Source organism: Plecotus auritus, assembly GCF_963455305.1.
Source record: "Plecotus auritus genome assembly, chromosome: 7".
In the NCBI taxonomy this organism is placed as follows: Eukaryota; Metazoa; Chordata; class Mammalia; order Chiroptera; family Vespertilionidae; genus Plecotus; species Plecotus auritus.
Window position 1 is genome coordinate 90,820,627 of NC_137774.1, and position 26,210 is coordinate 90,846,836.

At 53.4% G+C, this 26,210-nt stretch overlaps 1 protein-coding gene across 1 annotated transcript; it reads right to left on the bottom strand.

Moving 5' to 3' along the window:
- Positions 1–26,210, bottom strand: LIMK1 (LIM domain kinase 1). The gene is made up of 16 exons (XM_080679628.1): positions 26,023–26,210; positions 24,158–24,254; positions 17,024–17,162; positions 16,574–16,683; positions 15,210–15,416; positions 10,568–10,673; positions 10,303–10,469; positions 9,000–9,183; positions 8,082–8,168; positions 7,606–7,737; positions 6,424–6,483; positions 6,084–6,149; positions 3,372–3,528; positions 1,671–1,726; positions 1,303–1,460; positions 1–1,205 (listed from the first exon to the last, which is right to left on the bottom strand). The coding sequence occupies exons 1-16, from the start codon at positions 26,075–26,077 to the stop codon at positions 1,043–1,045; spliced, it is 1,944 nt and encodes a 647-aa protein (XP_080535754.1). The 5' UTR covers positions 26,078–26,210; the 3' UTR covers positions 1–1,042.

The window sequence follows — 26,210 nt, forward strand, 5'->3', positions numbered from 1 at the left end:
ACTGAGAAGGCTTCACAGTTTTAATACTTCCTAGATGCTCAACTGAGGCAAAGTGATAAAATGGCCCTCCCCCCACCAGCCCATAAAATAAAACCCCAAGCCCCCAGCAGCTGCTGCTGCAGCCGTATGAAAAAATAATACAAACTCTTCTTAAAAAATAGATTACACAGAAAGAACCCAGAGGACAGAGGGGCACGGGGAGAGGCAGGGGCTGCTCCAGCTACTGGTAAGGAGCCTCAGGGAGAGGTCCAGGAGGGGCGCCGAGATGAACTTCAGGGGGCTGGGATGCTGGTGGACACCTGCCTCGTCCGCTCTACCCAACCTTCCTCTGCTGCTCCTCCCAGCAACTCTGCCAGGGATCCTCCCTTTGCCCTGAGGCCTAGTACCTGCTTCTCACTAAAGTGGCTTTAATAAAGAAACAAAAAGACCCAAAGCAAGAAGGGCTGCTGCCCCGCCAACAGGGATGCCCCCTACAGGAGCAGACGTCTCTTTGCTTTGGGGGTTTGGATGGTTATCAATACCTGCTACTACCTAGACACCCCTCGGGGGGGGGGAGGTGTGGTGGTGATAGGCCCCAGACTCCCTTATGGCTCCTGGGAACACTGCTCCCTTGGCACACCCCCTCCTATGTACTCAGCCGTGACAGGGCATGGTCTGAAGTTGGTCTCCAGCAAGGCCTTGGAGGAGCTGCAGACAGGTGGAGCGTGTGCAGGATAGCCAGGGCGGTGGGGTGTGGGATGGGGCACAATTCACATGGGCCCTCAAGCTCATGCAAGAAGCAAGAGGGGGCAACCCCACCGAGACAGAGGTAAGGCAGGGTGAGGTGATCGTGTGTATGCAGCCAGGCCAACTCTGCGGCTGGGGGGCAGAGACAGCGCAGGGCCACAGCCCACAGGATAGGAGGCAAGTCAGGATCTAGTGATGGGGAGGGGTCTGGGTGCCCACTTCTGCTGAGCCTCCACACCTGGCTGCCTCCTGCAGAGGAATCTGGTGCAGGGTGGATTTTCTGGAGTGGGGACAGGGGCTGCTGGGTGGGCTGGGCTCAGTCAGGGACCTCGGGGTGGGCAGGCAGTCCACTTTCGCCACGCCGGTAGGTCTCCCAGAAGCCCCTGTCCAGCTGCTCCAGCTGTGAGCCTAGTGGTAGGTGGCCGGCCAAGTGCATGCGGAGGGTCTCCAACCATTGCTCCAGCTTCACGAAGGAGGGCCTGGGATGACAGGTCAGGGGAGAGGGATGGTGGGTTCTGGCTCTGCTGAGGACCAGCCCACCCCAAGGCTGCCCAGGCCGCGCCCTACCCCACTCACCTCTTCTCAGGGTCCAGATCACAGCAGCGCACGGTAATGGGGAAGAAGCTCGGGGGGCAGTTTGGGGGGCAATAGCGGTCCAGGAAGCCTCGCACATTGAGGCCAAAGTCCATGGTGCGGGGCAGGTAGTCGGGGTCAGCGTTCACCCGCCCGATGATCTGTCCGGCACAGGGCCAGGAGTTACCTAGGGGCCCTTGGGGTTGGGTACCACCCAGGAGGCATTTGAGGGGAGTTTACACTGGGCCTGGATGCAAATTGCTGTGGACAGCCCAGTTCCCAGGAGCCTCCCTAGACTGCAGCCTAGGAAGGTAGGGAGTGGAGAGGAGCCACCGGGCCTGATGCCAACTGCTGCCCACCCCTGGACCTACCTCACACAGGACGATTCCAAAGGAAAACACATCCACTTTCTCATCATAGCTTCGGCCTAGACAAAGAAACTGATTATTAGCAAGTGAGGCAGGACCAGGGATCCAACTGGCAGGAATGCTGGACCAGGGACTGGCAAACCACATGGATGCCCTGGCCAGCAGGTCATGACCAGAAGGAAGATGCTCTGCCCCTGACCCTACCAGGGCTGAGAAAACTTTTGGGGGCGGGGGGGGGGGGGCGGGTGGTGGTGAGGACAAGAGCCCTGGGTAAGGGGTACCAGGCCTAGCTTGGTCACTGACAAGCTGTATGATTCCAGACGAGTCATGGACTTCATTGTGGCCCTGAAAGATAACCATGTCAAACCCCTGGAACCTGTGAATGCTACTTTGCTGAAAACAGAGTCTTTGCAGGTATGGTGAAGGTTCTTGAGATGAGATAATCCCAGATTATCCAGGCAAGCCCTAAATGCCATCACAAGTGTCCTTGTAAGAGAGACAGAAGAGAAGACACACAGAAGAGGCGGCGGTGGCCATTGGAAGATGGGAACAGAGATTGGAATGATGTGGCCTAAAGCCTGGGAATGCCAAGACAGCTGCCTGAAGCAACAAGGAATGAACTCTCCCCTACAGTCTCTGCAGGGAGCACAGCTCCACTGATTTCAAACTTCCAGCTTCCAGAACCTTATATAAGAGAATAAACTTCTTTCATTTTAAGTCACCCAGTTTGTGGTAATTTGTTACAGCACCTTCAGAACTCTCGAAGCCTCAGTTTCTTCATCTGTACAATGGGAAGAATACCATCTACCTCATGATGGTAAAAACAATAAATATAGACACTCATTTACCGAATGCTACCTAGTTTATAACCTTATCTAATCCTCACACCACCCCTTAAAGATAGGGACTGTTAGCCTTACTTTACAGGTGAAGTTATTTGGGGGGCTATGTTAACTTCGGTCAGAGCTGGCGCTGAGATGACCCCTAGTCTGCCTGTCCTGACCCTGTGTTTGCATGCCACCTGCCTAGGGAGGGGTTTTATAATCCATGGTCTAGGCATACACAGGACCACAGTGTTACAGGCCTGATTAAAAAAGAAAGGGAGTAGGAGAGAGAGGGCCTATCCTAGGTGGAATAACGGCCCCCAAAGATGTCCATGTCCTGAGCCCTGGAACTTGTGAATTCACTGCCTTATATGGGACTATGCAGAGTGATTAAGTTAAGGATCTTGAGGTGGGGGGTTGGGGGGGAGATCTTGGATTACTGGGATGAACTCTATGTAGTTGCAAAGGTCCTTATGAGAGTGAGGGGAGTCAGAGTCAGGGAAAGAAATGTGATTCTGGACACAGATGTCAGAGAGAAGATGCCAGGCTACTGGCCTTGATGGAAGAAGGGGCCACCACCTGAGGAATGAGTGGCCTCTAGGAGCTGGAAAGAGGAAGGAACAGATTCTCCCCTAGAGCCTTCAAGGAACCAGCCCTATTGACACTAACTTAAGCCCAGTGAGACTTAAGTTATTGGACTCCTGACCTCCAGAACTACACAAAAACTTGTGTTTTTAAGCCAAGTGTGTGGTAATTCGTTAAACCAACAATGGGAAAAGGACCCAAAGAGGAAGCAGAGGGGCTGAGGAGGCCAGGGCTTGGGTGGCTGCAGCTCTGCATGGGTCCCAGGGAGATATGACAGGTGGGGCCGCCCACTCACCATTGATCATCTCGGGCGCCATCCAGTAGGGGTTGCCTACCACTGTGTAACGCTTTCTCCGGTCTGGCTTCTTGAGGCTTCGCAGGTCTTCAGGCTGAGTCTTCTCATCCACCATGAGCCGTGCCAACCCAAAGTCGGCCACCACCACGTTCTTGTTCTGGGGTGATTAGGAAGCAGGGCCACACTGAGTATGTTCCTGCCACCACCAGCCACCTGCTCCTAGCCTGGACCCCACACCAATCCACAGACAGCCAGAGAACATACCTCTGACACCTGGGGGCTGCTGGTGGGGGTGTAACCCCATAGCTCAGAGGGGCTCGTGTGCAGGGTAGGGACCGCCTTCCTTCCCCAAACCCCTGCCCAAAGCTTCAGAAAATACCAGTGTGGCCCCACTCCCCTATTTATTATTTATCTCTTAATTCTCCAACAATCTGGTACATGTTACCTTGCAGATGAGGTGACTGAGGCCGAGAGAGGTTAAGAAAATTGCTTAAGGCCACCCAGCTGGTCAATGATAGGACTGGATTCAAACCCAGGGCTCCAGAGCCCCTGGCTTTACTGTTTTAGGTTTGTAGGAGCCCCTCCCAGGGCCCAGCCTGGACCCTGGCAGAGTTGAGATGCTGACTGCTGTGTTCACCCAAGATGGTAAAATCAGGGATGGGGTCTCCTGAGCGATGAGGGTCAGGCAGGGAACCCTAGGGCATGGTGCCAAGTCAGGGGGCTGGGGAGATCCTCCGAGTGCCCCAAGGCCCAGCCTCTTAGGCTTGGTGTCTGGGGCCCTGGAATTCTGGAACCTATTTGCCAGGTCCAGGATTGGCCACTGCTGGGGTGGACACTGAGGAATGGGCACAGCAAGGCTGAGGGGCAGGGCCCCAGGCAGGTGAGTTAGAGCCAGGCTTACTCTGAAGGGAAAGACTCTGTGCTACCTTTGGGGGTAACATGAATGTGAACAGTCACCTAGAGAAAACTCTACAGAGATGGCGTATGGGCGAAGGGATGAAGTGTATCCTGGGCCCACCTCGATGAGGCCTCAGAGGACACAGTCCCTCTCAGGGCTCCATCTCCTCAGGTGTAATGCCAGGTGGGAAGTTAGTTGAAGGGTCTTGACCTGGGTTCCTCAGACTCCTGGGCAGTGGTTCTTGAAAGCCAGGGTCCATTAGGATTGTTCAAGTGCTGGTTCCTGCCCCATCCCTTTCAGAAGGCCTGGTGGGGGGCTCAGGACTGTGCACTTTCGTAAGTCTCACAGGATCAAATGGTGCAGGGTTCTGCAGATCCTGCTATGGGAACAGCTCTAGGGAAACCAGTGAGGGCCATCACTGATTCTGAGGCCCTAAATTGTAGACAAAGAGTTTGATTGTGCATAGATGGATTCTGGGGACAGGAGGCTCACAACTCTCATCAGATTCTCCAAGGATGGGCTGTGCTGTGGGACTGAGGCTATGACAGGTCACCCTGTTCTCACTGTGCCCAGCACACTGGCTGGACCTAGCAGTGATACCCATTGCCAGCAGGGGCAGCCTAAGCTGGCTCCCTGGAAGGTCCATGGAGTGGATCTAGCCTCACCAACCTCTCTGTGCTCACTGCCCACTGTTTCCCACAGCCTAGAAAATCCCTGCTTTGCCTGAACATTCCCAGGGGCTGAGACCCTCACTCGACAGTGAGCAACTCATGGCTTCCTGGATGTCATACTGCTGGGTCTTTGCATGTCCCGCTGCCACCATCAGACACTCTTCCTGTGCTGAATTCACTGGACAGACACCTGTCTGGAGAACTCCTCCTCTGAGACGGGCGCTCATCCTGCCTGTAGTGTGATGAATCATATCCCCAGCAAATTCATGTCCACCCGAAACCTTAATGTGAACTAACATGGAAACAGGGTCTTTGCAGACACACTTAGTTAGCATGAGGTTACACGGGATTAGGGTGGGCCCTAAATCCAATGACTGGTGTCCTTATAAGAAGACATAGATAACAGAGGGAAGAAGGCCACGTGAAGATAGAGGCAGAGACTGGAGTGATGTAGCTATAAGCCAAGGAACGCCAAGGAGTGCCAGCAGCCACCAGAAGCTAGGAGAGAGGAGGGGCCAGATTTTCCCTTAGAACTAACCATGCCAACACCTTGATTTTGGACTTTTGTCTTCCTGAACCCTGAGGACACACTGCTGTTACTTTAAGCCATCCAGTCTGTTGCACGTTGTTATGACAGCCCCAGGATGCCTCTCCAGTTGGGTGGTCAGTCACTCCCTCCTCTGTTTTCTGCAGACAGACTAATCACTACCCCACTTAAGTATGTCCCCTCAAAGTCTCTTTCAGGAAGCCTGCCCTGACGACCCAGTCCATGTGCCCAGGCCCCACTCTAGACCCACAGCCGGGAGAGCTGCCTGGTGTAGGCCTGGCCACTCTGCTGTGGGCTGTTCTCTATGAATGCCACACGCCTGGACCTTTACGGTTTACACATCCATTTTTCCTTCATTGACTTGTGAGACCCTCCTACAACCTGCAATGTCAGTGGCTCAGAGAGCTGGAGCCACACTGCAGGTAAATGGCACAGTGAGGTCTGTTTGCCTCCTGGCCTTGAGCTGCCCCCTCCCCGCCGGGCTAAGCTGGAGTAGGGGCACCTACCCAGGGACCCCTGTTCAGAAAAGGCCTTGAGGCTGAGTGTGGTGGGCAGGGCTCCTGCTGTCCCCTCCCTCCCAGGCCCAGGCTGCTCACCTCACGGACCAGGCAGTTGTGGGAGTTGAGGTCCCGGTGGATGATGTTCATGGAGTGGAGGTAGGCCTGGGGAAGGAGGGCACAAAGGTCAGGAGGCGGCTGCGCTGAAGGACCCCAGCCCTGGCCCCAGAGGCTCCCACCTCCCATCCCGCCCCCATCAGGCCGGTTGGGGGTGTTCTCCCCATTCTCCATTCGGTCCTCTCTGTTAACTCTCAAAGCTTCCTTGTGGCTTTCATGTCTAAATCCCTTGTGGAATTTCAGATTAGCAGAGAGAATGTTTTCATAAGTGTGGTTGGATCACCAGCCCACACCCCGTAAGTCAGAACCAAAGCTTACTCACCATCCCCGAAGCAATGTCCTTGGCAAAGCTCACCCTCTGACTCCATGGGTACTGGCTGTCCTGGGGGCGGAGAGACAATGGCCAGGAAGGGCCAAAACAGGGCCACAGTGGTGGAGCAAAGGGGTGAGAGAGAGGCAGGGGGCAAGTGTCTTAGCGGGTCTGATGACCCCACTCTCTTCTGCACCCACACTGTTCCTTCTAATGGGTGTGGGTGTATAATTCATAACAACGTTCTAGCAGAACTGATTTCGAACACTAAAGTGGGGGTGGGGAGGAGAGAGATATTCCTCTGTAGTTCCTGATGCGCCACCTCTGAGAAAAAAGCTCTTTTTATCTTCTACAAAATCCCATCCTTTCAAGTTTTTTAAAAATCTGAACTTTCATGAACCATCATAGATGGGCCTAGTGAGGTCACCTGCCATGGGCCAGCCATATCGCTCAGGAGAGCAGGGCTTTCGGCTGTCATTTGGGGAAATAGCTTCTTCTCTCACCTCATCCCCTGGAGACCTCCAGAGGGAGGGTGAGGACATCAGAGCATATTAAAGACTCAGAGCACAGTTAGGAAGCCTAAGTGGTACTTGACCACAGAATGCCCTCTGAGAAGTCCTATCTGTTAGGAGCCCACACAGTGACACTCCGGCAACACCAGGTAATTTGGCCGAGGGGGGAGGAATCAGCGGCGGGCGCGGGAGGGGACAGGAACTCAGGGTCTCAGGGTGACACTGGACCCCAGGGGCACTGCCAGCAGCACAAGAGCGATGGAAGTACCCCTCCAAGCACTTTGCTTCTAAAGGTGGCTTTACAATTTTTTCCCAGCCCTTAGTTCTGAATTTTATGGAACCTGGCAAACAGTACAAATGATTTGCTTTCACCAGAAGCAAAACAAAGGTCCATGTGAAGAGGTCACGGGAGGGGCCTCTCAGGTGTTTGACCTGTGGCAGGTGGGCTGGGTCTGGCCTGCGGCCCTGCAGGATGACCAATTCAAAACAGCCTGTGTCCCCTCAGCATAGCTGCCACCCTTCTCTGAGCCTCAGCTTTTCCCCGCTTCAGATGGAGTCAGAGTAATCCTACTGGATTCCGAAATCAGGGTTGGGAGGGTCTTTTGAGACCAGAGGCTCACCCCACCGAAGAGGGTTCAGGCCCAGAGGGGAGGTGCCTTGTGCGGGGCAGCCCAGCACTCACCATGCTCTTGATGATGCCCCGGAGTGTGCCCCCCTTGATGTACTCAGTGATGAAGTTGAGCCTCTTGTCCTTATAGAGCACCCCGATGAACTTGAGCACATTGGGATGCTCCAGGCATCGCATGACCTTCACCTGGCGGGGAACAAACAGGCTGTGCACACGTCTCCTTCTCCCTCCACTGTCCCACCAGAGGCCACAGACAATGCCAAAGACAGGGGACCCTCCCCGCCCCATGGGGCTCATGTCACACCCACTGCCACTGTGCTCTTTGTTGGCGCTGCTCCCCCACCCCAGGGTGGCCCTGCCTTTCTTGCCCTCCTGGCAGATACTGTTTCTACTTTCGTCGTTTGACTTGAGTGTCATCCTCTTGGGACCCTCTGCCACCCCTTCAAAGGTGGAAAGGGCAGGGGGGTGGGGTGGGGCACAGCATGTATCAGAAGTCTGGTGAAGAGAGTGTGGCAGTTCCACTCACTGACCTCCTTGAGAAATGTCCTCTGTGTCTCCTCGTCGAACCGGATCAGCTCCTTCATCACCATCACCTCACCTGTCTCCCGGTGTGTCACCTGTGTGGGGACACCGAGGCATGGAGATAGACAGACAGAAGCTCTGCTCTAAGCCCAACTTGCCGAGGCCCCATCCCTACCCCAGGACTGTCAGGGAGATAGTCAGCTTCAAGATCTTCATGGACATTTCATGTGATGTCCTGGCCCTCAAGTGTGGCAGAACTTAATACCGTTACAGATGAGGAAACTGAGGCTCAGGGAGGTTTCCTAGCAGGGCTCCAGGTCACCCAGTTGGCAGGGAAGGAGGTGGCTGGGCTTGGGTCCAGGACCGCCTGACCCAGAGGCCAGCTGTCTTTGCTCTGCTGGGCTGTCTCCTGGAGGTGGAATGGTGGCTTTGACAGGGACTCCTCCCCTGGCAATGGGACCAGGGATAAGTACTGGGGGCCAGGGCCTATCTGGACAAGAGCATGTGGGCAACCTGACCAGTACCTTTTGTATAATCCTGAATCCTCTAGCCTAGTCATAGCCCGTGACATGAGAGCCAGGGAAGGGCTCACATCTCTGCTGGGGAGAGTGTGAAGGGGAAAGCAGTCCCGAGCCCAAGTGGGTTGGCAAGCTCAGTATGAGGCCTTCAGGTGTGGCTGGGCTGCCCTCCCAGCTGCCACCTCCCAACAACCGCCTCCATATAAAGTTCTGGGTCTATCTGGAGTAGGTGCCCTTCCCCTCACTAGCTCAAGGAGGCCCAGGTGGAAGAGACTGGCTAGGGAGTCTGGAAGCCCCTTCCATGTGGCTTCCTGGAGACACTGGTGGGAAGAGGTAGGACTGATAGGTTGCACCCGCCTGCCTGCCTGCTCCCACTCTTGGCCTGTCCATGCCCGGCATGCCCTGTACCTTGATGGCCTGGCCGAAGCAGCCCTTGCCCAACACCTCCCCGTGGATGAGGTCCGATGGCCGGAAGATGCGATGTGGCCGGCAAACCACGCGAAGGGACTCAGAGCGCCCCAGGTCCCTGCACTGGGAGGCAGGGGAGCCCAGTGAGCCGGCACCCGGAGATCTGTCGATGCTGTAGCTCCTCCTGGGGACAGACACACATGCCCAGTGCCACCGGGGGCAGGTGGACACCTGGCTGAGGCCCCCTGGGGGAGGCTAGGCCTCGGCCTGCCCCCTTCCTCTTGCCTGTCATGTTCCCATCTATGGCAGTCTATGCATAATCATCCGTTCTGAGAGGGTAGCACAGGGCAGCTCTCCTGAGGCGGTCACAAGACTGTCACCCCATCCTGATGCCAGCACCTGGTGTCCCATCCTGTTTGGCCTTCCTCTTTGAGGCCCACCATTGTTCAGGTGCCCTTGGTAGGAACGTTTGTCCTTGGGCTTCTCTGCTTGGTGGCACTGGGTCAACACTTTGTCTCCCAGCATTTGGGTCCTGGGGTGCAGAAGATGACCTTCCCAAGAAGCCCATAGCCCTGCCACATTGGTGGCCTTAGAGGGTGGCATGAGCTCCAGACAAACACAGGTGGGGAAGAAATACATAACCACAGCATCAGTATTTCTCAAGAGTAAAGGCTGTCCCACTGCCCCTTCCCCAAGTCTTTATCAGGAGTCCTGAGCAGGCCCATAGTAAGTGCAGTGAGGACCAGGCTGCTTCTGGTTTCTTCCTCATGTCCTCCACCCCCTGCAGGAGAGTACAGGGCACCCCCAACCTGGACCACTGCAACAGCCCTCTAGCTACCTCTGGTCTTGGGTGCCCTTCCACATGGGGGACCAGAGTGGTCTCTGAAACACATCTCTTTGTTGCCACACCCTTCAGTGAGGCCCTGTGACGGGTGGACAAGGTCCAAGGATCCCTGCCACATCTGAAGCCCTGCAATTAGCTTCTGCCTGGAACCCACCCCTCCCAAACCATACCCAAAGATCCCATTATCCTGAGTTACTCGTGGGCTGCTCCTTGCAACCAAGGCGCTGGTACACCCTGGAAAGCTCTGTAATCCCAATTGGGGGAGATGCTTCCACCTATTTTCCTACTTCGCACTACCTGTCCTTCCTCTCATAGTCCCCAGCACCTTTTTCTGGCCTGCTTTTCTGCAGGGCTGACTCCCTCACAGACTGAGTGACTGGAGGGTGGGAATCAGGTCCCATCTCAAGGCCCAGCATCAGTGAAAGTACCCAGATACACCAAGGTACAGGGCTGACTTACAGGACAGGTTTCTGCCGGGCAGAGCTGCCAGCCTCTCCACTGGGAGTGTGAGCTGGGGAGCCCAGGGGGCTGGGCTCAGGGCCCGCCACATGGCCCAGCGTGTCGTGGGGGTCGTGCTCAAGAGTCAGCTGGAGCAAGCGGCTTGTTTCCTGGATCAGCAGATCAATCTGGGGAGAGCAGGTGTGTGGACAGGTGAGTCCCAGGTGGTGGGGGCAGGCATGAAGGCACCACCTCCAATCCTGCTTACCAGACTCAGGACCCATACCTCATCCAGGGGCACGTTCCGAATGGGTGTGCCATTGATCTCCAGGATCCGGTCTCCAACGTGGATGGAATTCTTCACATCTGGGCTCATGCAGCCTGGGTCCACTCTGTGGGCACAGAGCAAGAGCAGCGGTCAGACTCCTGCCCGCCCACCTGTCCCCTAGAGCCCTGAGAAGAAACTGAGGTGATCTGGTTCTAGCTTGTGTGATCAGTAGATGGCAATGAACTTGGAGTCTGGTTTGGTGAGAATTCTGTCATTAATTACTGATGTCTCCGCTGTGTGAAACTGGAGAAAGGTGGCACTCCCTTAGCTATTTGCTGCCCCACACCAGGCGCTCAGGGGCTGCCGTTCAACAGACCAATCTTCCGAACTTCCTGGTTTGCTTGGAGCAGACGAATGTCATGAGTGTTAAAAGGGTCTGGATTCACTGGCTTCCTACCTGACTCCCAAACTGCCCTGAAAGATGAGGTGAAGGCTCCCATTCTCCAGAATCAAGCAGGAAGGAGCTCGAGGCCTGCCCTGAGCCACAACTGCAGAGTGGAAATGGGATGACGCCCTCGATTAGTTGGCCATAAGCTAACTCATGGAATGGCCAATTTGCCAAATTTAATCGCTTCTTTTAACTCTTTGGTGTTACCTGGTTTTCCTTTTGTCTTCATAAAAGCTTTTTAAGGAATACTCACTTTACCTCTGCCCTGAGGTGGGGAAGGGTAGGTGATAAGATAGAGAGGAAACTGAAGACTTTAAGGAAAAGAGATTCTTTAAAAAATTTCATTATCAAGAGCATATTCATACCTGTGGGAGCTTTTCTTTATATTGGAAAGCCAGGTAATAAATGCAGAAGGGGAACCACCATTTTGTAGCCATCATGGAGATAATTAATACAGATAAGAATCACCTATGGATGCCAGCACCATTTGGTGAAAGGTTCTTGGGAACAGGATATTTACAGAGTCAAATCTCATAAATGACTTACTGATTACATTACGAAAGGGAAAAAAAAAATCCTTTACAGCAGAGAGGTTTATCAAAGCTGACATCCCCAATAAAGGGCATCATGTGACAATGCACAGAGAAGGACACAGCAGCACTTATGTGGTATCAGGCCAAAATGCATAACCTAAATCTAATAAAGAGGAGACATCAGTCAAACCCAATGGAGGGACATTCCACTTAACAACTGACCTGCACTCTTCATAAACATCATGGAGGACAATGAAAAGCTGAGGAACTGTCACAAATTAAGAGACTGAAGAGACATGAGGACTCAGTGAAATTCATGATCATGGACTAGATCCTGGATTAGGAAACTATTACAAAGTACAGGACTGAGACACCTGGCAACATTTGAACTGGATTGCATACTGGATAAAAGTACTGTATCAATATTAAATTTCCTAAGTGGCATGATTACATATAATTACAACTGATAATTATGTAAGAGAATATCCTTATTTTTAGGAGAATGTCCAAGTTTTTTGGCAGGGAGGAAGGGTCAATGATATCTGTAACTTACTCTCAAATGATTTAGTAAATGACAATATGTACATATATGTGTATATATAAACATAAATCAGTATATATGTATACACATACATAAATGTAGAGGGAGAAACACACATATACCCCAAATGTGGCAAAAAATTAAAATTGATGAATCTAGATGAAGATTGTATAGGTGTTCAATATACTTATTATTTTAGCAAATTTTCTGTAAATTTGTAAATGTCAAGATAAAAAGTTGAAAAAAAACCCCACACACCAATGAATACATTTTCATTGATATAAGCTTCTCATGGATACAGCCTGAAAAATATATTCCTTAGACTCCTCATCTCCCTTCCTTCAGTCTCCTGTTAAGGCAGCAGGGGACTGGGTCAGAGATAAACTTTCCTTAAAATGCTGCTATAAACAAAATGAAAAGTGGTCAACTAAGACTTGCTTAAAACAAGTAAATCCGGTCAGCAGCCTTTGGGCAAGCTGGGAGCTTCTGAGAAGGGGTGGCTCTGCAGAAATTGGAAAGCAGATGTTGTCTGGAAAGAATGCTCAGCCAGTAAGGGAGTCGGGGGAGGTGCCACTGGCTCTCCATTTCTAAAATTCTGCCTGGTTGTCAAGGACCAGCTGGTCTGGGAGTTTCCCCATCTCTCTCACCAGTCTGTCTGCTTACTTGTGTATGTAAGGCAGCTGCTGGCCTGGCTGATGCTCAAGGTGGGGGTGGAGATGGAAAGGCAAGCCTGCCAGCATCCTCCTTCCCCAGTACTAACTTCACTTCTTAGGCATGGTGCCTGGTACCCAGCAGGTGTGTGAGGAAGCTCACTGAATCCAATGGAAGCTGGCACTTGGTTCTCATGTCCAGACGTGGGGACATGGGAGACATTTAAAACTACTTCTCAAGGAGTCAATGAACTCCTCAGAGAAATCTTACAAGGCTCCCAACTGTCCAACTTCCTTATTGTTCAAAGACCCCAAAGCCCATAGAGGACAGGGAGCTTCTCAAAGTCACAGTGAGTTGTAAGTGAGCTGGCTCCCTAATCTTCATTCCTCCTGGCATCCCAGACCTTCTCTACATACTTTAGAATTTTCATTAGGGATGATCTGCTAGTACCAAATCTTGGTTTTGCCTGCCTTACCATGTCTATTTCACCCTCATTCTTGAAGGATATTTCAAATATAGAATTCTAGGTTGATGGTTATTTTTTTGCTCAGTGCATTAAATATATCATTTCACTGATTTCTGGCTTACATGTTTTCTATTGAGAAATCAGCTGTCAGTCCAACTGAACTTTTTCGAAGGTAATTTCTCATTTTCTGTGGCCACTTTGAAAGTCTTTTCTTTTGCCTTTAGGGTACTAATTCACTAGATGGGGTGATCCATGGGTGGATTTATTTTTATTTTGCTGTTTGGGATTTACTGGACATGAGTCTGTGGATTGGCGTCTTTTATCAGTTCTACGAAGTTCTCGGCCATTACATCTTCAAATAGTGCCTCTCTCCCATTGGTTCTCTCTTCTTCTGGGATTCCAAATAGATGACCTGATCCCCTCACTGTCCTCCATATGTCTTAACCTCTCTTTCCCAGTTTTTATCTTTTTGTGTATCTGCTTCTCTCTTCTGTTTTAAACTGTATTGTTAAATGCTTGAATTAATATTTTCGTTTTAATAATTATATATTTCATTTCTAGAGGTATATTTGGTTCCTTTACAAATTTATTACTTTACTCATTTTTCAGGCATCTCTTTTTTATGGGAACATATTGAGCGTAATTATTTTATACCGTTTCTGATCATTGCAATATCAGAAGGTTTTATAGGTCTGGTTCTGCTTTCTGTTGTTTCTGCTGACTCTTGCTCACAATGCCTTGCTTTCTTATATATATGTTCAGTGATTTTTGACTGAATTGCTCATCATCCTTGAGACACTTATCTAAGTAAATTCCATGAAGCCTGGAAGTGGGTTTCTTCAGAAAGGATCTGTATCTGATTCTGTAAAGGGCTTGGGAGCACCATCAGCAGGGAAGAAGCATTTTAAACTTTTACAATTTTGTCTTAATGCTTTTTGAACCACCCAGACATATGAATTTGGTTTGCAATCCCAAGTGTATAAATTCTTAGATTCCCTCTCCCCTTCCATTCAGGTTCAAATCAGTTTATTTTACAGTTCTTGGAGTTGGGGGGTAGGGGTGTGAACTGATGGAAGGTGTGGTTTATTTCATTCATCCTTACCTTGAGAGCCCTTTTGGGGTCCAAAGTTTAATGGGGGAGGGAGCAGTTTTCTTATTAGACTAGCTTCCTTAGCAGGCCAAGGCTTTGAAAGACCCAGCCATGAAAGGACTTGAAAATTGAAGCTTAAGGCCCGGCTGGTGCTGCTCAATGATTGAGCATCAACCCATGAACCAAGAGGTCCTGGTTCAATTCCTGATCAGGGCACATACATTGGTTGCAGGCTCGATCCCTAGTTTGGGGTGTGTAGGAGGCAGCCGATCAATGTATCTCTTTCATCGATGTTTCTATCTCTCTATCTCTCTCCTTTCCTCTCTAAAATCAATAACAACATATTTTAAAAAAATAAAGAATCAAGAAAATTGAAGCTTAAGTTCACCCAATTTAGATTTGCCCTCAAGGCATGGCTACGTTTAGTATTCTGCTGATATCCCTGGGCTCCCTCCTTCACTTATTCTTGACCTGGTTACTTTTCTTTCTTATTGGATCAAATGTGGATCCAATAAGAAATTATTACGTACTTACTTTTTGAAATATGTTTTTATTGATTTCAGAGAGAAAGGGAGAGGGAAAGAGAGATAGAAACATCAATGATGACAGCATATCATTGATCGGCTGCATCCTGCACACCCTCCCCACTGGGGATCGAGCCCGCAACCCGGGCATGTGCCTTTGACCAGAATCGAACCTGGGACCCTTCAGTCCACAGGCCGATGCTCTAGCCACTGAGCCAAACCAGCTAGGGCTGTGTAGTGGTTTTTAGAGGAACTAGGCATCTGGTATACCAGGCTGTCAGAGCTGGGCTCTATATGGGCCTTCGTGCTACCGTTTTCAGAGCCCCCAGTCCCAGAGTTGGCTCCCCATCTAAAACATCCGTGGCTATAGCCACAAGACCTGCAGCCTCAGCAGGCCAGCCACTCACCCTTGGACGCGGACGGTGTGGGAGTGCTCCGTGCCACAACCTGGTGGGCCATGAGGTGGGTCGATGGAGACTGAGAGGCCACGTTTGCCATGAGCTGTGGCTGGGATGGAGACTAGGGTGACGGTGTGGGGCAGGTGAGAGCCGGGGGAGTCGGGCAGGATCTGCTCGATGACGGGGGTCACCACAGTCTGGTAGTAGCAGTGCCCGCTGCAAGAGTCACAGGCAGTGGGAACCCAAAGAGTGGGAAGAAAGAGCATCAGCAGTCACCAGCATCTCCCCACCCCCAAGTCCCAGTTCCACCACCCTGACTGCTTCCCATGGGAGGGGGAGGATCTTAGCTGCCTGATGGGACTGGGAGCAGAAACTGAGCATGTGCAGCCCTGCCCTTGCCCCTCCTTGATGCTCAGTCATTCTGGCTTTGCCTACTCGCTTGTCGCAGTATAAGCTGACCAGAAAGAGGCCTGGGTTTAAGTCCAGTTCAGGAGTAAGTCATTAAAAGTCCATTTGGGATCAAGCCATGTTGCCCTTGAATCCAGTTTTATCGTGTTACATAATAAAAAATTTCTCTGGTCTTTGTCCCTCGTTTCTGGACTAAAGCCTTGGAATAAGAGCGTCTTTGTTTTTCCGGAACCCCTCAGGTCACACCCGAGTTTATGTTAACAAGATGATTCAGGATGGGGCTAGTCACCAAAAAGACCAACCTTGTGATGAGAAGGTTGGTGCTTTGACCCAGTTCAACCTCTGAGAAGGGGAGGGGGTCTGGAGACTGAGTCCAATCATGTGTCCAATGATTCTATCAATTCTGCCTACATAATGGAACCTCAATAAAAACTCTGGTGATGCTGCGGTGGAGAGTGGGGGTCACACGTCCTGCTCTCACTGGGGGGATGCATAGAACCTTTGCTTTCTGGACCCTCTTGGACCTTCCCCTTTGTGTTACTTCATCTGGCTGGTTCTGATTTGTATCCTTTATATAAAACTGAATCCTAATTATAGAACTTTGCTGAGTTCTGTGAGTCATTTAGTGAATTATCAAACCTGAGGGGGTTGTGGGAACTCCTAATCTGTAACCAGCTGGTCTGAAGTGGGAGTGGCCTAGGGACCCCTCAATTTGTCTGAAGTGAAGGTGGTCTTGTTGCATGCAGACTGGGCCCTAAACTTGGAGAGTCAGTAGTTGGTGCCAGTAATACAACAATAAGAAATCTGAGGCTTTCTCAGTGTGACTCTCATGTCATATTTCCCAGTCACTCCTACGAAGCACTTTTATTAATGACTGCCCCATATAGGTAGGGAAAGGGCCCTGGTATGGGAGACCTGTGCTACAGGTGGGCATGGCAGACTGGGCCAGGGGCCAGGGTACTCACCAGTACAGCTTGGAGTGTTCCACCAGTGTGTAGGTGTCCCCGTCACCAATGAAGGTCCCACACGTGAGGCAGATGAAGCACTCTGGGTGGTACTTCAGCTCCCCCGCCACCTGGAAGGCAGGTGGGGGGACAACCCAACTTAGTAGCCCCTTCAGCTCCCATATCTCCTCCCCTCGACCTTCTCTTAGAAGGGCAACCCCAAACAAACCTTGAGGGTCTAGTTGGCCAGCTGCTGAGCTCCTGGGCAGAGCTGGCTCTACTAGTAAAGGCAGGGGGCTGAGGGATACAGACAGACAGACAGGCTAAGAAGGCATGGGGGAATTAGAGAACCAGTGAAAAGAAGAATGAGAGCGATGATGGGAGAGAGATCTCGAGCAGGAAAACCTGTGAGGACACGGACGGACACACACACACCAGGTGAGACATGCAAGTGGGGCAGGGGGTGCTCACCATGACCAGCCCCTTGGTGATGTGTTCCGAGCATCCGTGGCAAGATTCGCCATAGCGGGCCCAATAGTCTTTCTTGCAGAAGAGCTGCCCATCCTTCTCATAGTACTGGTGTGAGAGGGGAGCACTGCATTCACAACACCTGGACGGAAGAGGAGCCGGGGCTTAGCATGGCCCACGCCCAACCCTCTCCCACAGCTGGGTCTGGTCAGTCTATAGGCACCTTTGTGAGAATTACAAAAAGGTGTGCCCTCTGGGCAGAGACAGCCTGCACTGGAGCACAGGGCTTACTTACCAAGTGGAGTCAGGGATGGATTCAGCCTCCTTGGCCAGAAGTCTCTGTGCAGTGCACAGCCTGCACAACCACCCAGAGCAGTTCTGCACCCCAAGTATCTGGCTCATCTGAGCCCCTGTCCCTTATCATGTAAGAAAGATGGCCCAGAGAGGGCAAGTGACTAGCTCTTGGTCATGGAGAGTGTAATGGAACCAGGGAGCCCAGGACTGAGTTGGGGATCCTAACAAACCATGGGCCCACTCCTCTAGACAGCTTCCTCTCCCTCTCCCTCTCCCCTGCCCCCACCCAAGCAATGTGGAGGCAGCTTGAGCCAACTGACGTATATACAAGTGACCTGTTGGAGCTGTGAAGACCTACTAAGCTAGCACCTTCCCACTGTCTTGGTTAAATTTACTTAATCCTCATAGGCCACCATGAGGCAGGCATGGACATCCTCATTTTAGAGAAGGCAGATGGGCTTCAGAGCATCGGAACTGCTCGTCACATAAAGCTGCTCCGGGTTCCACTAAGGCAGTGGTTCTCAACCTTTCTAATGCCGCGACCCTTTAATACAGTTCCTCATGTTGTGGTGACCCCAACCATAAAATTATTTTCATTGCTACTTCATAACTGTAATGTTGCTACTGTTATGAATTGTAAGGTAAATATCTGTGTTTTCCGATGGTCTTAGGCGACCCTGCTAGCAGTTCTCAACCTGCTGTAGAGCCTAAGACCATTGGAAAACACAGATATTTACATTACGATTCATTAACAGTAGCAACATTACAGTTATGAAGTAGCAACGAAAATAATTTTATGGTTGGGGTCACCACAACATGAGGAACTGTATTAAAGGGTCGCGGCATTAGAAAGGTTGAGAACCCTGCTCATACTAAGGTATGAGGCAGGAGTTCAGCTCAGCAGAGACCAGGCAGGATCAGTTTAGACAGAGGATCTGCTGGTTTTCTAGACCCGTCAGGCCTACAGGTGCTGCCAGTCACAAGAGGAATTAAGGGGCAGCACAGCATTGTCCCTCCCTCCACCTCAACCAGAGCCTTAGGCCCCACACCTTCCTTCAGAAGAGCAGTCCTGCTGTATGGAGGATCATCAGGGCCACAATCCCCCTGCCCCATCACCAGGGGCTATTAGGGAAGCCCAGCTGGTGGGGCCCCTGAAGAGCAGATGGAGAGGAATGATTTACTAGCTTCTTGGTGTCATCCCACAGGCCTGGAGCTAAACTTCTTTCCACCCAAGTGTCTGTCCCAGTGGAGTAGGCACCCACAGCCCAGCTAAATCAGGAGGAGCAAATGCAGAAATGTGGATCCCAGTGAGTTCTCAGGGGCATGTTTTCAAAAGATTGACCCAGGGTCCTAGGGGCCAGAGGACACACCATGAAGAGAATCCATCCAGTCCAGCGGCTGTTTGCGCTCTCTGGGTGATGTGCCAAGGTCACACCGGTACAGAAGGACCCAGGCTCAGAGCTTATGGCTCAGCAGGGAAACAATTCGGAAGAGAGGGGGCAGGAAAGACTGGATCCTGAGTGAGACATCCCCGACCCCAGGGAACCCTCCACTCTACACAGTCTGCTTTCATTGACTGCTCCTTAACTAGGGAACTGGGGATGAAGAGGGAGAGGGCAGCAGCAAAGAGTGCTGTGGGACACTGTCCCTTTAAGGGACCCAGCCTGTTCTCCATTGTCTGGGAGCCAGAGGGAGGGTGATTGGTGGGGAGAGGTCAGGGCAGGGAAGGCACAAAATGCCTGGATTCAGAAACAGGGTGGGAAGTAAGATGCATGCAGAATGGGGGTCTGATGCCATTTCCCTATGAAAGAGGGGAGTGGGGAGGGAGGGACTCGGGAGACCAACCTCCCTGGGACGTGAGAGGAGGCAGCGGAAGCAGCATCTGGACCAGAGCCATGACGTCATCCGCACCCCCCCTTCCTGCCCTGGGCCCCGCAGGGGGCGGGCATCTCACTGCGGAAGGGGTAGGGGGGGAGGCGGAAGGGGTGGGGGGGAGGTGCTGGAGAAGCGGGTTCTGCAAAGAGGCGGTGCAGACACTGCACCATGACCATGGGGAGGCCCCCCACGCTCTGCACTGATCAGTGATTCACTTCACCCTGCCACGGAGCAGGCACATCACGATGTAACAGGAGTGTCACCACAGGAGTCTCCCCCTCACTCCCAGGCTGCCAGGATTCAGGAAGTGGGGGCTGCCTGACTTCGGGTGGGTGGGTTGGTCAGGAGCAGCTGCCTTCCTCCAGGAGAGGGAATGCTCTTCTCCCTCCCACAAACTCCTAATCCTTCACAAACTCCTACAGCCCTGGAAGACCCGACCACACGACCACAGCCACACTGACGTCCAAGGGCTCCGTAAGTGTAATCGCAACCTGGTCGCCGCTTCCGTGAAACCTGCTCTGAGGCCTGGTTAGGTGCCCCCCGCCCCCACCCCTTCCCCAGCCTGCACAGCCAGTCTTTGTTGGCCCACCATTAACCTGCAGGGGCTCTGAGGTCCCCGGCCAGGCATCCACAAACAGAGCCCCAAAGAGAACATAGGTGGTTCCCACCAGAGAGAGACCTGCTCTGTGCACTCCATCTGGAGCAGTTTCCACCCCCAGCATCCTCAGAACTGCTCCAGGGCACCCCAGCTGGGCCTTTTATCTCAGACAGGGGGCAGGGGACCTCCATCTCAGATAGGGGATCTAGCCCAGGCTCACACAGCAGCTGGGTGGCTAGCACTTGTGGCCTCAGTGGACCTTTGCTAAAGGAAGGTACTCAGGAGCCCCTAACCCTGTCCATCTCTTCACTCCTCAGGTCTACATCCAGCCAGGAGCCAGAGGAGGCAGGTGGGGCCGGCAGGCCTGGCTCTTAGGGGTGCCCTCACATGCCCCTGCTCCCACAAAGGATGTCAAGAGAGGAGTGCCAGGTACTAAGGGTGTACAGAGATGGCCCAGGGTCAGACAGAGAGGAAGTCCTAGAGGATAGCTGTCTGTCTTCCCCGAACAGGGTACCCCTCCGTGAGAGAGAAGATAAAGCTAGGCTCAGCCACTGGGGAAAGCATGAGAAAGCTGGGCTGAGAGGCAGTGGCAACCTCTGCAATGACCGGTCCATTCCTCCCATGAGTACACTCTATCCAGGGCCACATCCCCAGACATCAGAGGTGAAGGAAGGGCAGCTGGAGGATCAGCCTCATGGAGAAACTGTACCAGAAAGGCCAGAAACTTCAGCAGCGGCCTGCTTCCCCTCAACAGGCGGCCAACAGTGACCAGAGTTTCAGTTCTCCTGCCCCACAGCCTGGACCCAGGTCGGTTTGTCCCACAGTTGCCTCTAGTCCCAGACCTTACACCAGGGACCTGCCTGAGGTATGGGACAGGTGGGGAAGGGGCTTTCCACTTACTTGGCCCCTCTAAAGAAGTGCCTTCTTCTCGGGGCTGAGGTCAGCATCCTTTGCAGCTCCCCGCAGCTCCCCACAGCTCCAGGGGCTCTGGAGGCCTATGGGGAGTGCACAGGCAGGGTGGGCCGATCAGCCGCTTCCCCATCCTACTCCAGGCACTCAGGATTGGAGGCTTTCAGAGGGTGGGGCCAGCGTGGCCACCAGCATGGGAGGAGAATGAAGCAATGTGGGTGCTGGAGGACTTGGTCTGAGCCCGCAACAGGAAGCAGTTGAAGGGCCTTCTGCTGGCACTCTAGTGCAGGCAGGGAGGCTGTGGCAGTCCCTCTGCCCTCAGCCCTACACACCGAGAAAGGCATCCTCCATGCTCTTTGGCCTCCACTTAAAGGCAGTGAGGGCTCGGGCCTCTCTGGGGACAGGGACAAGCTCAAAGTAGCTGCTGCTTCCGGTGCTGCCCCCAAGAGAACAGAGGTCAACTTTCATGGACAATCTGTCCTCCTTGCCTGAAAGGTCCCCCAAAGAGGGGGAGGCTGCATTCTGGCCCAGGCTCCGACCACAGTGCCAGCTGCATGCTCACCCTCCTCACACAGCCTCTGGGGGGATGTTACCAGAGCTACAGCAGCCCCATGGCTCATGAGCACAAGCTGCTGGGAAGGGACCTCCCAAAGGCAGCAGCTGGGCCAAAGGGAAGCCTGGACCACTCTAGGTGTGGCTATAACCTTCCAGAAGGTGGGGCCTACAAGGGATGGGGTGCCTGGAACAGAGAAAGGGGGGACCTGGGGTGACAATGACCCCCCAGTATTAATGCCAGAAGGCATCCTGTATGCCCACAGGAACTCTCCCATGGCAAGGCCTCAGAGCTCATGGCACTGAGAAGCTTCCAGAGAGAAACCAAACAGAATCAGAGCCTTGGGCATCCCACTGAGAGCCAGACTGGCTGCCTATTAGCCATGGGGACCAGGCAAGCAGTGACTCCTGTCTGAACTGCTTTCCAGCTGTCATGGGATGCGGACACTGTTGGCATCACTGGTTTTAGGGGCTGCTGGGAGAACCACACCACAGGGTCAGAACACTCATGCACGCCACACTATGGGACCTGCGGCTCTTACTACCTACGGGCTCTCCTCACTGTGGGAGCCTTCTCTGTGCCTGTCATGCCAGGGATAGCCCAAACATGCCTCCTTCCTACCGCCCCCACCAGAGCCTTCACCCCTCTCCTGGTTATGCAGAGCCGGGGCCCTTCAAAGCCAGGTTCCATGCATTCTGTTCCACTCCTCTACTCCTGTGGCTTCCACAGCTGTACTCATGGCCCTTCCCCATGTCTCCCAAGGCTCCATCTCCCTCCTGACCAGAGGTACAGAGGCCCCTGAAGTTCTTCCCCTGATTTCTCTTGGCCCCATCTTAAACCCCTTCCCCCCGCCCGGCATCTCAGTGCCAGCCCTAAGCAGGCTGTTCTCTCTGGCCCTCTCACCTGACTGGCCTCAGACCACCTCGGCCAGCTCTGGGCAGGGCACTGCCACCCTGGATAGTCCACCACACCTCTAATTCAACAGGGACAGGGCACAACTCATCACCAACCCAGCCCCTGACTCCACCAGAGCCAACAGACCACTACCCTTCCCAGCACCAGGGTAAAAACCAGACCACTTTAAATTCAGCGCCTGCCATTCACCAGCCCCCAGCCCCAACCCAACACCCTTCACCTCTTCAACTCTGCAGTGATTTGGGGTGAGACAGACATAGGTTTAAGTCCCAGCTCTAGCTGTTGCAACTTTCAGTGAGTTACTTGGTTTTTCTGAGCCTCCATTTCTCACATACAAACTGGGCAAATAATGGTACTTCATTCAAACCTTATGTTGAAGGTTTAATGAAATGACATTAAAAGAGTGCTCATAAGTAGTGGCTAATATGACTAAAACTTGCCATACATTGCCCCTTCTAAATCTCCAATTCTCTCCACTCTTAGTCACGGTCTTAAATCAGGCCTTAAGACCCCTGAACTACTGTGACGGTCCATTCTCTGCCAAGTTACCATCTGCCACTGGGATGGCACTTTTCAATAGCACTTCTGCCCACGTCCCTCCCTTGCTTTCTGCTTTCTGAATCCCTCTGCTGGCTCCCTAGACACTCAGAAGGTGCTTATCTTGATGTTCAGGGCCCTTCACAAATCAGTCACAGGTTTGCCTCCTCACTGCATCCCTCCACTCAATCTATGCCAACCAAGTGAGCTGTTCCAGTTCCCTCAACTGCCCACGCTGTCCCACCTCCCTGTCTCAGTGCCTGTGGTTTTCTCTGCCTACTGAGAGTCCCTTGCTGCCCTGAAGACCTCCTTCTGAACACCTGCCAGGGAACAGGCATGGTGCCTGCCTGTCTTCTGGCCTCACTAGCCAGTGGTGTGGGTATTCATTTCACTCACTGGCTGCATGACTTTGGTTAAAAGAATTAACCCCTCTCTGTCTCAGTTAATGGAGACAACGCAATATCTAACTGTCCTTACACCAGTGCCTGGCCCTTACTAAACTGTAGAAAATGTTAGACATTATTCTTAAAAAGGAAAAAAAAAACTTTGTCAGAGGTTCCCACTGACTAAAATAAACCCCATCAGCTGGTGGTCGATACTCTGACCCTAGTTGGGATACTCTGACTCCCAACTTCACTTTCCCTCCTTTGCAATGCATTTCCACCTGATTGGCTGTTCACTGACTGAGCCAGGCCCTGTAACCATTCCACCCTTTGCACCTGTTGGGTCCTCTGCCTGGAATTTCTTCCTGCCTGGAATTCCTTCCCATGTGAGAAACCTCACATCCTTTGAGACCCCAACTCTGGCTCTAACGCCAACTCTAAGGCTATCCCTGATCCTGCTTCTAATTATGGCCCTATTGGGTTGCCCATGTGCTCAGTCACAGTCCTGGCCCCTGTCTCCAACACATGGGAGTTAGTGTCTGGGCTATGCATACTGGGCTATGCATCTTCACAACCAGCCTTTGGCCTGGTGAAGGAGGCCCAACTTTCCCCTGGGTTTGTCTCCCTTCCTCCCCTGGAGCATGAGCACCCAGAAGGCAAGGGTACACTGCTTTCCCCCCTTCCCCCTGCCTAGGTTGCTGCAGGGCTTAGTAATACTGGTGGAAAGACAGGTTTCTCCTCTCCTCTCCTAAAAGGTCTAGAACAGTGGTTGGCAAACTCATTAGTCAACAGAGCGGCAAACCACGGCTTGTGAGCCGCATGTGGCTTGTGAGCCGCATGTGGCTTGCGAGCCGCAGTTTGCCAACCATTGATCTAATGACAAAACAGAGCAGCCTTTAGGGATCTCTAGTCCAAGTGCCTATTTAACAGATGGGGAAACAGAGGCCAAAGACTTGCTGGAAGTCAAGAAACAGTACCAGGAGGAGTAGACAGCTCTCCCAGAATGCTTGCCTAGCTACTTATCTTTGGTGGTTCTTGCTTAGGGCACCCCACCCCTGGCCAGCCCACCTTACCTGAAGCAATCTGCGTGCCAGTCAGTGTTCAGGGCCTGGAGGTACTGGCCATCATAGATCCTCTGGCCGCAGCTTGCACACACGGGCAACTCGCTTCCTGCAGGGGTGGTAAGGGAGCTAGGAATCATGCTTAGCGGAGGCCCCGTTTAGTGCAGGCCAAGCCTGCCCTGTCGACCCCACATGCACCTGCACAAATCCTCATGCACACGTGTGCACACTCACACATACACACAGCACCCAGGCTGGGCAGTCACTGTGCCAAAGGAGAAAGGAGGCAGGTTTGAGAGTCTTGCTGAGACCTTGGCGAAATTACCAAGACTCTCTAGATCTCAATTTCCCTATCTATAAACTGAAGAGGATCAGATGTCCACTCTCCAGCAACAGCATTCTTCAACTCAAGGTAAATGGGGAGTAAGATGCAGGATTTAGAAATAAGGCAGCGGGTGACATTCTTGTCACAACTCCTTTTCTCCCCTGCCTGCCCAGAAAAAGGAACTAAGAGGACCCTTCAAGTCCAGGTAGGGATTAGACAGGGCTGGACTGGTGCATCCTGGGTTGAAACCCCTGGGAGGGGAAGGGCAGGAAGCCCAGAGGGGCCAGCCCCAAATGAGCTTTGGCTATGTCCTGGCCTGACCAGAGGCTGAGACTGCAGAGCTGGGCACTCCCAGACACCTGCTCCAGGAAGCCTGGCACCTCCACAAGCTAGCCACTAGGCATGCTTAGTCATCCTTGGAGCCTGGCATGGTTAGAACTGGGGTGGGCCCTGGAAGATCCCCGAAGCCTGCCCTTCCTCATTGTACGGATGGGGAGACTGAGGCCTGGAGAGGTTAAGGCTTGCTGGGTCACACAGCAGGCTCCCAGGCCACCGCCTGTGCCTCCATGAGGACCCAGGGACCTGTGGTAGGGGAAGAAGGGCGATGGTGAGGTGGGCCCTTGTTCCAAGTAGGCCTTCAGGGGCCTGGCGGGCAGCCAGGTGGATGGCAGGGCTGGAGGGTCTGCCTAGTCAGGAGCAGGTGGGCCTATGTGATGGTGCAGCTGAGGAAACCCTGGGAAGGAGACCTGACCCTGCTCTGGGCTGGGGGAGTTTTGGGGGAGCCTGGTCTTCATACCCTAACTGCGGTGGAGTCCCAAGTCTTGAGCCCCAGTAAGGGGAAGGGGCTGAAGAGGAGGCTGGGATTAGTCACCCTCCCGGCCAATACTGCTGGCAGGGAGCGAGGGAGTGCGGGCCCTCAACAAACTGCCAAGGACTCCCTGGAGGTTCATCTGGACTCTGCCCATTTGGCCCCCAACCACCGGTACCAGGAGGTGGGGGGGAGGCAACTATGCGGCCCCCACCTGTACAGACGGGGAAACTGAGGCCCAACAGCTAGCGCCTGGCTCAAGGTCACAGAGCCAAGCAGGCGCCAGACGGCAACTCGGACCCAGGGCTGCGGCTTCCCTAGAACCGCTTTCTTCCCAGACAGGGTTAGACTGGGTAAGGGTGGCCTGAGGCAGGCCCCGGGTGGGCAGAGCGCGCAGCTGACGGCCGGACTGGGGGTGGGGGGCAGTGCCTGAGACTCTTACCGGGTGGTCGTCGGTCGGGGGACAGGGGAAGGCGGGAAGAAAGGGAGGAGGGGCTCTCCCCACGGGAGGGCAGCCCATCCAGGGCGGAAGAGGGGAAACCGGGTGGGAGCGTGTCAGGGAGGGGCCTGCGGGCTTCGGAAGGTCGAGCTCAACCCCATGGAGGCAGGGGCGCGGCCTCGCGGCAGACCCGGCCTCCGTAGCGGCAGGGCCCGGCCCCCTCCCGAGCCCCCGGCTCCCTCCAGAAGGCGCCTCCGCCCGCCCGGTCCCAGGTGGGCGCCCAGCCCGGCCCTCACCCCGCGCACCTTCCTCTCCCATACGTTCTTCCCTCCAGGTGCAACAAAGTAGCGTCAACCTCATGCACTCGGCGGGAGGCGGGGCCCGGCGGCGCTGGGGCTGGGGGCGACCCGGGCCCCACGAGCTGGCCCGCAGCCGCCGCCGGCCCGGGAGGCGAAGGCGGAGAAAGCGGGCCCGGCCGGGGTGGGCTCCGGCT